Source organism: Pongo abelii, chromosome 13 (assembly GCF_028885655.2).
Source record: "Pongo abelii isolate AG06213 chromosome 13, NHGRI_mPonAbe1-v2.0_pri, whole genome shotgun sequence".
NCBI lineage: Eukaryota > Metazoa > Chordata > Mammalia > Primates > Hominidae > Pongo > Pongo abelii.
The window spans coordinates 118,812,839-118,827,241 of record NC_071998.2 but is presented as its reverse complement, the minus strand read 5'-3'; the positions used below and the strand labels follow the sequence as shown (position 1 = coordinate 118,827,241).

The window sequence follows — 14,403 nt, the reverse complement described above, 5'->3', positions numbered from 1 at the left end:
ATGGGTAAAAACATGTCCCTACTGGGTGGGGTGGCAGCCAGTACCTTGGGGATGTTGGCTTCCCTGGTGCCAGCCTGTCCATGGTGGCCTAGGGCTTGGGCCTGGGCCTCCCTCGGTCAACAAGGGCTGAGGTACAGAACACAGGGCTGTGTGGCCGGAGACCAGGGATGCGGCTGTCCCTTGCTGTTGTCCTTGGCAGGTCACTGAGCCTCGAGCTCCTCCATGAGGCCTCCCTGGGCCCCAGTGAGAGCGTAAGGAGATCTGCAAAGCACTGCGCTCCAGGAGGTAGCCCCACCTGCCTCAGTCTCTCCCCTCTTGGCCGAGTTGAGCCCAGGAGGGTGTTGGGAGGAGGGGGAACTGAGTGGGAACTGTGGGTGGGAAAAGGCCACCCAGCTCCTGCCTGGGAAATGACTCACACGACAAAGGGTATTCGCCTGCCCCGTTCAGTGCACAGGACTGATGGTCTCAGTGAGAGGGAAACAGGCCCAGGCGTAGGGATTTTTTTGCCACCCCAGGACCTGAACTCTCCTGCCTGCTTCTGCAGACGCTGTACTTGGGGCAAGCACTCGGCGCCCCCTGGAGGCCACCCGCCGGTCAGGGCTGCACCACGTCCTGTGTTTGAACGCATAGGGAAACGGGCCCAAACACTGGCCAGGATCACTGAGTGAGCTGGAGGCAGAGCCCAGGTGCTCTGAGCAGGCCTGCCACGAGCCCAAGGAAGAGGCTGCACCTGGCTCAACACCGTCTGCCAGAAAATGCGTAATCAACGTGGACCTCTGCAGCGAGTGCAAGTGTATATGGCTCCAAGAATTGTGCAGTGACCAGCCTGCACAACTGCACGGGTTTGAAGGTGAGGATGCTTCTGGGCCTCAAACCCCGCATCACCATGTCCCAGTTGCAAGACCGTGGGCATTTACCCCCATCAGCCTCAGCTGCCTCGCTGGGATAATGGACAGAACATACAGGGCTCCTCCGCTCATGGAGGCACAGGCCGCAGCCATCACCGGCCCTGGCTGCCTCTGGGCCCCGGTCTCTCCACCTGTGAAGGGGGCGCTGGGATAACGCGACATTCAAGATGGCCCTACCTGACCTCTCCTCTCGACTGAGGTGCGGTGCACTCCTGGCTCCTTCCCCGAGAATAGCTGCCCTCTGCCCGAGCCCCATCCCCGGACCTCGTCCCCTCCCCTCCCTGGGCTCCCATGAGCACCCAGTGATGACTCAGGCCAGAAGCACGCTGAAGACAGGTTTACTGACACTCCTGCTTCGGATCGAGCTACACGGGGTAAGGAGGGACAGTTGTGGAGAGCAGGAGGGCCCCAGGGTTCTGGGGAGCAGCAGAGAGGGAGGCCCAGGGGTGCTGGTGCCACTGTGAGCACAGGCCTCCACCACACGCCTTCCCAGGAAGGCCTCCCCTCACCCAGCCAGGCCCTCCTGCTCCCTTCCCACATGCAGAGTGGGACAGGACTGTGCATGGCCCCCAGATGAGGACCCAAGCTCCTGCAGGGGCGGTGGCCTTCAGTCAAGACAGCTGGGAGGCAGCAGATCCGTGATTAGGCTGGGACCCTGGCTCCCAGGCTCGGGTGGTGGTGCAGCGGCCTCTCCAGCCCCAGCCCCCGGGACCATTCAGACTGGTGGTGTCATGGATCAGGAGCGCCTCTGCCTGGCCCAGACGTGCTTGGAGCTTAGGATGGGGGCTCCTGGGTGGCGGGGAAGGGGCCCAGGGCAGGGGGGAACCTCATACGAGTCTGGCTGGCGCAAGGCTGAGCAGGAGCCCGGGGCTCACAGTGGCCGAGGCAGGGCTAGGACCAGGCCCAGGTGGGCGGGCAGCACTCAGCTGCTGTGGTAGATCCGGAGGCGCTGGGCGATGTCCTGGCGGCACAGCGGGCAGGTGCGCAGTGGCTGGCAGCACTGCTGGCAGCAGCAGACGTGGCCACAGTTGAGGAAGATCATCTGGGCCTGGGGAGGGAGAGCGGGAGCATGTGGCCAGCCCTACCGGGTTCCAGGAGTCCCAGGCCCCGGGCCCTTCTTTTTTTTTTTTTTTTTTTGAGACAGAGTCTCATTCTGTTGCCCAAGCTGGAGTGCAGTGGTGTGATCTCAGCTCACTGCAACCTCAGCCTCCCGGGTTTAAGTGATTCTCCTGCCTTAGCTTCCCAAGTAGCTGGGACTACAGGCGTGCACCACCACGCCTGGCTAAATTTTTTGTATTTTTAGTAGAGACGGGGCTTCACCATCTTGGTCAGGCTGGTCTCGAACTCCTGACCCCAAGTGATCTGCCCGCCTCGGCCTCCCAAAGTGCTGGGATTACAGGTGTGAGCCACCGTGCCGGACCCCTTCATTATTCTTTAGCATCTTTACCATAAACACCTGATAGTGGGGCCTTCGGGCATTTGAACACCACAGAAACAGAACAGGCATGGCCGAAACGGGTAACCTAGGCCTTCTGTTAGCAGTTTGCTGTCTATTTCTCTATAGTTTGTAAAAAATATAAATGCCCCAACTGATTCTTTCTTAAATAAAACTGGGGATTATATTCCTGCGCTCTGGACAGGCGACAGAGGCCTATTCAGCCGGCCCCTGCCAGAGGGCACGCAGGGTGTTCAGGCTTCTTTCTTGTTGATGCACTTGCCCAGGCCCTGAACTCCTCAGTCTACAAATGATCCCAACCCGGAGCAGCAGCCACTGACTGACTCAGGACCACACTTTGCCTCAGCATCTCCTGCTTTCAGGAACTGATCCAAGCTCCGCTCAAAGCTGTCTGGAATGCCAAGGGCCCCAGAACAGGGATTATATTTGGAACCAATAGGTCCATCCATATCATGGCATGAGTCGGGTCAACTGGAGACCCTGGAATCATCAAACTGCAAACATGGCTGCTTTTCTAAGTAGGATCCCTCAGTGGAGGCAAAGGAGGATTTGTATTTCATTCACTGCTCTGTGTAATTTTTACAATAATTGTTAATGAATTTTTAAAAGATGATTCTTTCTTTTTTTTGAGATGGAATCTCGATCTGTCTGCCAGGCTGGAGTGCAGTGGTGGGATCTTGGTTCACTGCAATCTCTGCCTCCCAGGTTCAAGCAAGCCTCAGCTTCCCAAGTATCTGGGCTTATAGGCGCCCCCCAAGTATCTGGGCTTATAGGCGCCCACCACCACGCCTGGCTGATTTTTGTATTTATAGTAGAGATGGGGTTTTACCATGTTGGCCAGGCTGGCCTCGAACTCCTAACCTCAGGTGATCCACCTGCCTTGGCCTCCCAAAGTGCTGGGATTACAGGTGTGAGCCACTGTGCCCAGCCAAAAGATGATTTTCTAAAGCCTCTGCAGGGTAAATCATGTTGTTGATATTTCATGATTTGGGAAATTTTTTCCTAATGTATTTATTAAGTAGGAACAAAAAGAAAAAGGTCCGGAAAATGATGTGAGCACGGCTCACATTTGGGTCATGGGACCGGGGGTCATTTTTATTTCCTGCATTCTTTCTAGATGAGCACAGTCTACTTAGATAACTGGAGAAAACACGTTCAGAGACAACCCTGTACCTGGAGAATTTGAGGAGGGTGGCCACAGGCAAGGCAGGCGGGTGGGGAGGGTCCCGGACTTACCTCCTGTTCCAGGCACACGACACACTCTGAGGCCTGCACCTCCAGCTCTGCAGGGGGAGCGGATGGCCTCACAGACTCAGGAGGCTCCTGGGGGGCCGTAGGGGTGACGACCTCACCCATTGGTGGTTTCAGCTCTGTGGGGACCAGATAGACAGACTGAGCCAGGGTCATCTCCGCTGACCCCAACCCCTAGGGGCTCATCGTGGCCCTGCCCATCCCCATGGTGAGTGAGCTGGAGGGTGGGGGAGCCTCTGCTCTCAGATCTGAGGGAAGTGCTCTCCTTGCCACACACTCTCTTCTCTTCTCTGAGCCTCATTTCCCGTCTGCAGAATGGGAGTGAAGTCTCTCTCTGCAGGGATGGCCGCAGCGCTTGTTAAGTGGGTCCTCTGATCTCTAATGTCCCCGGGACCCTTCATAGCCACCCTGCAAGTAGGGCTTGGCACTTTCAGAGATGAGACATTTGAGGCTCAGAGATGGGGAGTCACTCAACCCAGGGCCACGTGGCCATCTGGTGATGCAGCTTCAGATCCCTGGGGCAGGAGCTCTCAGTAAAGGGCCAGCTCTTGGCTTCTCCACCCGGTTGCCCAGGAGACAGGATGGGCTGCTGCCCATCAGGTGACCCAGGGGAGCAGAATGAGAGGTCCCCCAAGGCTGCTCCCCTGCCCCAAGCCCCACAGAGTCCCCAGCATGCTGGCTGTTCTGCCCTGGAGCCAGCATCCCCTGCTAAGACATCAGAAGCAGCCCTTACAAAATGCTAAGTCTCTCTCTCTTTTTTTTTTTTTGAGTCTTGCTCTGTCACCCAGGCTGGAGTGCAGTGGTGCAATCTCGGCTCACTGCAACCTCTGCCTCCCAGGTTCAAGCAATTCTCCTGCCTCAGCCTCCCGAGTAGCTGGGATTACAGGTGCCCACCATCACGACAGGCTAAGTTTTGTATCTTTAGTAGAGACGGGGTTTCACCATGTTGGCCAGGCTGGTCTCAAGCTTTTGACTTCAGGTGATCTGCCCACCTCAGCCTCCCAAAGTGCTGGGATTACAGGCGTGAGCCAATGCACCTGGCTGCTAAGTCTCTTTTTCTATCATGCAACGTGAGCCACCCACTTCCTTGACTCTATCCCTTGTTCCCTTCCTGGTCACGGTTCACTTTATTCTACGTCTTGAATTACAAGCATTGTTTTTTATAACAGGAAAAAACTAAAGTTTTTTTTTTTTGAGATGAAGTCTCACTCTCGCCAGGCTGGAGTGCAGTGTGGTGCGATCTCGGCTCACTGCAACCTCCGCCTCCTGGGTTCAAGTGATTCTCCTGCCTCAGCCTCTCCTCTTGCGTATCTGGGACTACAGGCACACGCCACCGTGCCCAACTAATTTTAGTAGAGACAGGGTTTCACCATGTTGGCCAGGACGGTCTCGATCTCCTGACCTCGTGATCCGCCCGCCTCGGCCTCCCAAAGTGCTGGGATTACAGGCATGAGCCACTGCGCCCGGCCAAAACTAACGATTTTTTAAAAGCTGTTACAACACTAGACACTCTAAGGGGATCAGTGCTGCCCCCAAACTACCCTTTTGAGGGGGCATTCATATATATATATATATATATATATATATATATATATATATATTTTTTTTTTTTTTTTTTTAGACAGGGTCTTGCTCTGTCACCCAGGCTGGAGTGTAGTATCATGATCACAGCTCACTGCAGCCTCAACCTCCCAGGCTCAAGCAATCCTCCTACCTCAGCCTCCAGAGTAGCTGGGATGACGCCTTGCTAATTTTTTCTATTTTTTTGTTGTTTTGTTTTTGAGACAGTCTCACTCTTTTCCAGGCTGGAGTGCAGGGGCACAATCATGGCTCACTGCAGCCTCGACCTCCCAAGCTCAAGCGATCCTCCCACCTTTGCCCCCCAAGTAGCTGGAACTAAGGTGTGCACCACCACACCCAGCTAATTTTATTTTATTTTTTGTAGAGAAGGGGTCTCCCTATGTTGCCCAGGCTGGTCGCAAACTCCTGGGCTTGAGTGATCCTCCTGCGTAGGCCTCCCCAAGTGTGGGATTACAGCCATGAGCCACTGCACCCAGCTTCTATATTTGTTTTTTTCCTTTCCTTTTTTTTTTTTTTGAGACAGTTTCACTTTGTCACCCAGGCTGGAATGCAATGGCATGATCTTGGCTCACTGTAACTTCTGCCTCCTGGATTCAAGCAATTCTGCTGCCTCGGCCTCCTGAGTCTGGGACTACAGGTGCACGCCACCACGCCTGGCTAATTTTTGTATTTTTAGTAGAGACAGGGTTTCACCATGCTGGCCAGGCTGGACTCAAACTCCTGACCTCAGGTGATCCGCCCACCTCAGCCTCCCAAAGTGCTGGGATTACAGGTGTGAGCCACCACACCTGGCCCCAGCCTCTATATTTGATATAAAGTATACCGATTTCTGGGAGTAATAAGAGAATTGCTAGGAAATTGAGGGTTTCCCTTGCCTTCTGGAACTGAGGACGGATCCCACCATGGCCCCTTCCCCTGCCAATGGGCACAAGCAGGAAGCCCTGAGCAGCCCAGGCATCCGTTTTCTGCATGTGGCCACAGATCCTCATGGCCGATCTGCTATGGAGAGGAAGAACCTGCTTGTTTGCTCCAGGGATGACTCAAACAGTGAGAAGCAGCCAGTCCTGAGGACTGCTGGGCTCAGAGGCACTGCACCCCGCTCAGGGTAAAGGGCACCTGTTTGTGACTCCTGCTCACGTGAGGCTTGTCTGCCGGGGGTGACCCCAACTCCTGATGGAAAACTCTTCTGATCTCCAGTCTGAGAGCTGGGGGGTCAGGAATATCCAGAAGGGGCCTATTCTGCACATGACTTGATATCAAAAAGCTAAGAAGTTTAATGACTTTTTAGGGGTTGAGTCAATGTCTCTGGAGTAAAAGTGGCTGCAAAACTGGTGCCTGAAGCTATCCTGGGGCTGCAGTCAGCCCAGACCCCTGGAGCCCTGGGGCCTCCCCACTGAGGTCTAGTCCAGAACTCCACCTTCACCTCAGCTCCTCCGCCTCTTCCTTGGCTCTGGCTAAAAATGCCCTCCCCAGAGCCTTGCCCAGCCCAGCAGCACAAGTCTGCCCTCTCCTTCACCCCCGCTCTGGCCCCTCACCTCTTCCCCAGGGAGGCAGGCAAGCCCAGTGGTTCCACCATGTGCCAGCAGTGGGACCTGACAGTGGACACACTAACCTCTTTGCGCTTCAATTTCCTCATCTTGAAAATGAGGACCACAACAGTGCCTCCTCACGGGGTGGATCCAGAGGTTCCGCAATGTGGTTCATGCACAGCGGTGGGCAGGTGCCGGGCTCCCAGATCATGCTCAGCACATGGCAGACCCCAGACTCCACACCTGCCCCTTCTCCCCACGGGCCTCACGACCTGCCTTCGCCCCTTCACAGCCTGTTGTGGACATCTCTCCACGTCCACAGGCATGCCTCAGGCCCAGCACTGGGCATACTGCAGGCCCTGGGGACGGGCCTCTAGTCCAAAGTCCCTCAGTGTGTGGATCCCAGCGTCTGTAGGGTGGACTAAGGGAAGGCTATGGGACAGGGAGCTGGGAGGGCCCCTCCACTGCTACGTGGAGGTCTCCTGTTCTCCCAATTAGGTGGCCTGTTTTTCCCATCTGTGAAACGGGCTCACTGATCCCTAAGCCTGCTCCTTGGGAGGGAACCTTACTGACCAGCAGAGGCTAGAACCAGCCCTCAGGACTCATCCTGAAATGTAAGCAAATGACTGTCCCCACCAGAGCCCACAAATACGGCTGGAACCCTGCCCGGAAGAGGCTGGAGCTGTGCTGGTACCTGGCTGGATCCTGGCTGCATCCAGCAGTTCCTGGACTCTCCGGAGGATCTCGTGCTGCAGGCCAGCTTCTGAGACACCCACCTGTGACAGTTCAAGGAAGTGCAGACTGTGGCCTGGGCGGGAGCCTGCTAAATGGTGTGAGCCACCTGGCACAGGCCCAGGCTCACAGGACCGTCGACACCTCCTGCTGGAAATATGGAAGCCTTCCGGGGCCTGGCGGGGCCCACGGTCAGGATGAGGCAATGCGGCACCATAGCTGTGAGGGCAACCTCCCCAGGCCTCAGCCCAACAATCAGTGTGGCAGGGGTTGGGGGGAAACTGAGGCCCAAAGGGAAACCAGCACTAGCAACAGCTATGGTTTAGCAACTGCTTCCCAGTGCCAGGCTTCACCTGCACACCTCAGCCACTTCCCCACTAGGTGGGGGAGGAGAGAAGTCTTGGAGGCCAAGCCACTAAGCAGCAGCAGCACATGAGCCCCACAGTCCCTCAGCCTCCAGAGCCTTAGCGGCACGGCCTGTGACCCTCAGTGCCATCCGGTCCTCTCGGACCCTGGTGTCTGCATCTGTCCAGGGAGGGGCAGGACAGTCTCATGGCAAAGAACACGAACTCTGGGGCCACACTGCTTGGGGTAGAGACCTCACTCTGCTGTGTGACCTTGGGCCAAGTTATTGCCTTACTGGGTCTCAACTGAAAGATGATAATGATATGTACCCTGCTGGGCTGCTGGGAGAATTCAGTGAGTTTGAATACAAAAAGTGCTTAAAATGGTGCCCAGCAGGTGCAGGTGCTACAAAGTTAGCTGGCACAGCGATGATTATTCTGTTTTGAAGAATAAGTGGATTAATGTGCTGTAAAGAGCTCAGCTTGTGCCCAGAAAGGAACAGGGGCTCAGGCAGTGCTGTGGCCACGACAGTTTGTGATACCATGAGGCAGGGCAGAGGCTGGATCGGATAATCCCCCAGGGCCTGTCTTGTCCCTCCAGTCTGAAGATCCAGTCTGAGCAGGTCAACAGGACCCACCTCCCCAGGATTTCCCAGTGAGACAGTGTGCAGGGCACACACAGGCGGCTGGGGCAGATGGGCGGGTGTTCTGGCCATCTGGAAGCAAGGTGGCCCTGGGCCATTAGGTAAGGACAGGCCTCAACGAGGACTACACAAGGAGCAGGTCAACCCCCGGCAGGTCAGGACAGCGGCCTTGCGCGCCCCTCCCCTCCCTGCAGACAGCTGCTGCCCACCTTGGCCAGGTCCCTGGGGCTCATTTGGCTCAGCAGGTCCAGTGAGAGGCGGTGGTGCGCGAAGATGGGCAGGTAGTGCTCAGCCGACAGCTCCTCCAGGAGGGCCACCAGCTGGCGCTCCATCCCCTCTTCCTGCAAGGCAGAAACGTGTACCATGAGCCGGAAGGAAAAAAAGAACCCACTGTTTACAACAGGACATGAAGGGTTTGAATATACATAACATAATACATAGAATGTACTTGGGATTTCTCCTGCAAAAACTCATATGTAGACACACAGAGATAGATAGGCCCAGGGGTTCACTGCCGCTCTGTCTGCAAACCTGAAAATAGTAAGCAACTTGAACATCCACCAAAAGGGGGCTGTTTCAACTGCCTCTCTGTCCCTGCAGGTGCTGGACAGACAGTGGCTCCCAGCACAGGCTTTGCTCTACTGTGGGCTCAGTGGTCTCTGCCCTGCACAGCAGTGACCAGTGCCTTGTTCCCCTCACCAGAATGAACACTCCCTTGCTCTCACTTCTGTCTCCACTGGGGCTTGGCACAGGATCTGGCATGCTAGAGTCACCAGAAAAGTAACAAGAGGCAGAGCATGGTGGAGGCACCACAGGCGCCTCTGGCAGGAGGTCCCCGGGGCTCCCTGGCCGGGGCAGGCGCCAGTCCTTACTTGCAGCTTCAAGGACAAGGGCTTCTGGTTCAAAAGCCGTTGATACTGAATCAGCCAGTAATTTTCCTGCCTGGTTTCACTTTTGGCTTCTAACTCCGTCTGCCAGGAATGAAGCAGGCAATGTTAGTCACAAAAGGTAATAAAAGCTGTAATAACGATGGTTGCCGGGCGCGGTGGCTCACGCCTATAATCCCAGCACTTTGGGAGGCCAAGGTGGGCAGATCACCTGAGGTCGGGAGTTCGAGACCAGCCTGACCAACATGGAGAAACCCCATCTCTACTAAAAATACAAAACTAGCCGGGCATGGCGGTGCATGCCTGTGATCCCAGCTACTCGAGAGGCTGAGGCAAGAGAATCTCTTGATCCTGGGAGGCGGAGGTTGCAGTGAGCTGAGATCGCACCACTGCACTCTAGCCTGGGCAACAAGAGCGAAACTCTGTCTCAAAAAAACAAAACAAAACAAAAATGATAGTTATGAACTATGCTCCTCTGAGCGGGTGGACAGCACTTGGTACTTTTATTTTTGAGATGGACTCTTGCTCTGTCACCCAGGCTGGAGTGCCCGAGTAGCTGGGACTACAGGTGTGTGCCACCATGCCCGGCTAATTTTTATATTTTTAGTAGAGATGGGGTTTTCACCATGTTGGCCAGGCTGGTCTCAAACTCCTGACCTCAAGTGATCCACCCACCTCGGCCTCCCAAAGTGCTGGGATTATAGGCGTGAGCCACTGTGACCAGCTGGCACTTAGTTATTTTACAGAGAACTTTCCCACCCGCTTATTGTCTATAGTTTATAGAAATGAGAAAAGCAGGAAGCATCACTCTCTCCAATTTACTGCTGAGACGATCTCAGAGAGGGCAGCTGACCTGCCCGACGCCACACACTTGGTCAGGTGGAGCACCTGAACCTGAGCTTCTGCCACCTGGTACCACACTCTGCCACTCCCTCTGGGAGGTACCCCCTCTGTCTGCCTGTGGGAGAACAAGCATTACACAGCCCGGGCTGCCTCCTGGGTGCCAGGAAAGGGGGATACAGGTGCTAAGGACACCTTCAGCTTCTAGAGTGGGCTTCACTGTCTGACGGAGCCAAAGAACGATCAATGTGCTATTGATCATGATTCTTTTTTTTTTTTTTTTTTTTTGAGACAGAGTTTCACTCTTGTTGCCCAGGCTGGAGTACAATGGCGCGATCTCGGCTCACCACAACCTCTGCCTCCCGGGTTCAAGTGATTCTCCTGCCTCAACCTCCCGAGTAGCTGGGATTACAGGCATGCGCCACCACACCTGGCTAATTTTGTATTTTTAGTAGACACGGGGTTTCACCATGTTGGCCAGGCTGGTCCTAAACTCCCACCTTAGATGATCCACCCGCCTCGGCCTCCCAAAGTGCTGGGATTACAGGCGTGAGCCACCGCGCCCAGCCTGAACATGATTCTTTTATTCCGCCATTCGATAGCTCTTCGTTGAGTACTGTTCGAGGTGCTGGGAATACAGCAGTGAACAAACGATGCTGATAACGGCCACAGTGACAACAGGCGTGGCTGACATGTTCACAGTACCATGTGCCAGACCATGCTGTGCACCTAAAGATGCCATCATTAATTCTCACAACTCCGTGAAGGAGATTCTACCTCCCAGGTGAGGGAGCTGAGGTTCAGGGTGATGAGTAACCTGCCAGGGTGGGGCCAGGAATCAGACCCAGGCCTGTCTTGCTCCAGAGCCCATGCTCAGAACAACGGAGCTGCTCAGTGAAGGCTGGCATGACATGGGGAATGGGATCAGCACAAGCGTTTCCCAATCCCTGCTGGGCCTGACTGTCCTTTGGGGGCTCCTCCTGGACCTGGCCATGCCCACTGCTCCCTTCCGTCGTTGGCCCTCCCGGGCTGCAGCCCCTCTCTTCCAGCACCCAGGAGCCAGACGGGCTGTGTTCTGCTGGGGCAGTGCTTCCTCCTTTGGTGGTGACCCCCAAGGCCTACAAGGGCAGGAGCACCAGCCACAGTACCTGGCTGCTACGGCACAGCGCCAAAGCACCATCTGCAAAGTAACCTGATGCGTAGGAGATGGCAGTAGGGCACCGTGAGGAACAGGCAGGTTCCTCTGATGGGCATAGGCACCACTTGGCTTGTTCAGGGCTCCAGAAGAAGCTGGTCTCTCTCTTCTAAACCTGCACAGGGCCCGGTCTAGGACGCAGCTCAGAGGGCGTCTGGTGCATTCACAGGGACACAGGAATGACTCGGTCTTTTCCACCCCAGATGGTGAGCCTGGCCTCTGTCCTCATTGCTTGGGTGCCCTCTGGGTCTAGAGGAGACACTCTCAAGGGGGCCTCTGCCACGCTGAAAATGTGCCAGTGTCAAACCCATCAGGGGACAGGGGACAGCTGGGCCACTCCTGCCAAAAGCTTATCAAACGGCCTGCCCTGGACATAGTGAGTCCTGTCTGGAGTGAATACTCATGGCTGTTCCCGAATACTTGACTACAAAGGCATTCGGAGAGCATTGCCTAGAAAAGTTTAAAAACCAGAAGTAATCCACATACTCAACAATAGGGGCCAAGCACAGCCTTGAGAAAGGACTTCAAGGAATAGTTTCATGACTTGAAAGAATGTGTGGAAATAGGCTGCTCGAAAAGGGTATGCAGCATGTCATGTTTAAAAGGCACATACACGAACAGCTATAAAGATACATCACAATGTTTGGAAGATATGCATCAAAACAGCAGGAGAGGCTGGGCACGGTGGCTCATGCCTGTAAAACCCGCACTTTCGGAGGCCAAGGCAGACAGATCGTTTGAGCCCAGGAGTTGGGAGACCAACCTGGGCAACATGGCGAAACCCCATCTCTACAAAAATAAAAAAATTTGCCAGGCATGGTGGCACATGCCTGTAGTCCCAGCTACTCAGGAGGCTGAGGTGGGAGGATCGCTTGAGCCCAGGAAGTCAAGGCTGCAGTGAGCTGAGATTGCGCCACTGCACTCCAGCCTGGGCGACAGAGTGAGACCCTGTCTCAAACAAACAAACAAACAAACAAAAAATGGCAGGAGATAACGCTTGGAAATGCAATTATTTTCCTTTGTACTTTCCAGTTTTTCTTTGATGAATAACTCTTACTTGAATAACAGGTGTTTCTAAAAATGGCAAGTCTGTTAAAAAAAAGCAAATCTGTGTGTGATGCTGAGCACAGAAGCCAAACACATACCAGGATTTCCCGGAGCTCTTCCTCTCGCTGCTGCTTCTCTTTGAGCAGCTGCTGGAGCAGGGAGCTGAGGGCCCAGCGCTGCTCCGAGATCATCTCCTGCGAACAAGACCACACCCCGCACCACCGTGAGCTGGCGGCAGCGCAGGAGTCCCGCGGTGGCAGGATGGAGAAGGGCCTGGCCTCCCGCTCACTCGGTTCTCTGCCCAGTGCCTCCAGGCTGAGTTGGGGGACAAAGCTAAGAGGCCCTTCTGCCCCCCTTCCCCTAAGCCTGCATCTCTCTTCCTTGTGGGGTTAAGTCAGGCATGGGATCCTGGTGACTGATGACAATGGGATGGTAAGAAACATCAAACAAAAGAAATGACAAGCCACAGGTGCCTGCCTTTGGTCTCCCAGACAACAGAGCACATGGGCAGAAGCAAATGGCGGGGAGTGGTGTGGGGCCCCACACAAATGGAGGTGCGTGCAAACCAGAGCCTGGGGTCCCTGCTTCACTCCCGCGCCTGCTCTTGGAAACCCCATGGGGGCCCCGACAGCCAGAGCCCTGCCACACTTGTGGGCAGGGACTAGGGCACCCGCCAGGCATGATGGCCGCAGCTTCTCTGAGAGCAGCCCCAGTCCCCTCATCTCTGGAGATCATTTCAAGGCTCACAAAGGGCTTTCCCTTGCTAGCTCAGCCTTCTTCGATGGCCTGATGGCACAGGCTGGGCCTGGAGGACCGCTGCCATCTTATGGAGTAGGGGAAGAAGGCCTGGAGGAGCAGAGGCCTGTCTAAGGGCACACAGCACACCTGCGGTGCACCTGAGACCAGGGATCCGGACCCCAGACCCTTCACTGCACTGAGGAGTCCATGGGATGGCTTGAGACTTCTCCACTGAGAACAGACACAGGGACAGTGACAGACCGAAGGCTCTGCTCAAACTCCTGGCACAGGCACATGTCCTCACACACCACCCCATCCAGCCCTCCGTCTGCAGCTGGAGAGGCTGAGGTTCAGAGAGGGGAAAGGGCTGCCTCTCCTTCCCCACCTGCCAAAGTTGCACAGCAGGGCTGTGCCGGGCCACACCTGGCTCCCAGGCATCCAGTCCAGGACGCCAGCTGCCAGTCCCTGCTGCCCTCTCATCTGTGTGGGCAAGACTCTCGGGCTGGAGCCCCAGAGATGCTGCCTGCAGGGAGTTACACAGATGTGGCTGGGCTCTCTCCTCCAGACAACCCGGGACACCCAAAAGCTCCAGCCCTGGAGGATGTCTGCCCGGGGGCCTAAAGCACGGCCTACAGAGAGAGACAGGAGCTCAGTGGCAGGCCCGCACCCAGCACAGGAAACGCAGTGATGGAGATGGAGCGGGGGAGCCTTGGCAATGAAACCCTCCTTCCTCTGACCCTCCTGCCTCGCAACAGGCTGACCACCTCTAACCTTGGCCTGCACTGGGCCTTCTGGGGCTGAGGGGTGTTCTCTGGTGTCACAGCCACAGAGGAGCTCTGCCCTCTGTCTGCTGGGGAAGCCCTTGACTCTCAGGGGCTGGTGAGTGGCTGCCAGGGGCTGGGAGGGAGCACCAGGTAGGGGTCTCACCACGTGAAGGAGGGCAGGGGCAGGGAGCCCTACATACCTGGAGTGTCTCTGTGTCCAGGGACTTCCTCTTTAACTCCAGCTGTGTCAGCTGCAATAACTCAGTTTCTATTAGCTTAATCTAAACAGAAGACGAGACAGGGGTTTTTTTTACTCACATTAACCACAGTTCAGTTTTGTGCTGCTACTCTCTGGTGACCAAGTGGGTCTAAGAAGCCTTTCTGGGGAGGCTGAGGAGGCTCTGGAATGAGGGGAACCTGCAGGCCTGGGAACCTCATCAGGGGGCTTGAACAAGAATTCATTCCTTCACGGCCTCGCGTTCCTGGG

The 14,403-nt window shown here is 55.6% G+C and overlaps 1 protein-coding gene across 2 annotated transcripts in view; it reads right to left on the bottom strand.

Annotated features, from left to right (window-relative positions):
- Positions 1-1,230: 1,230 nt before the first annotated feature.
- LRSAM1 (leucine rich repeat and sterile alpha motif containing 1) overlaps positions 1,231-14,403 on the bottom strand; it is a 52,564-nt gene continuing 39,391 nt past the window's right edge. For both annotated transcript variants that reach the window (XM_024252146.3, XM_054520676.2), the window contains 7 exons: positions 14,117-14,197; positions 12,513-12,608; positions 9,318-9,416; positions 8,655-8,786; positions 7,420-7,501; positions 3,601-3,734; positions 1,231-1,956 (listed from right to left, as the gene is read on the bottom strand). In XM_024252146.3, the coding sequence (XP_024107914.1) occupies positions 1,831-1,956; positions 3,601-3,734; positions 7,420-7,501; positions 8,655-8,786; positions 9,318-9,416; positions 12,513-12,608; positions 14,117-14,197 (750 nt within the window). In that variant the 3' untranslated portion in view covers positions 1,231-1,830. The remainder of the gene's footprint in view (positions 1,957-3,600; positions 3,735-7,419; positions 7,502-8,654; positions 8,787-9,317; positions 9,417-12,512; positions 12,609-14,116; positions 14,198-14,403) is intronic.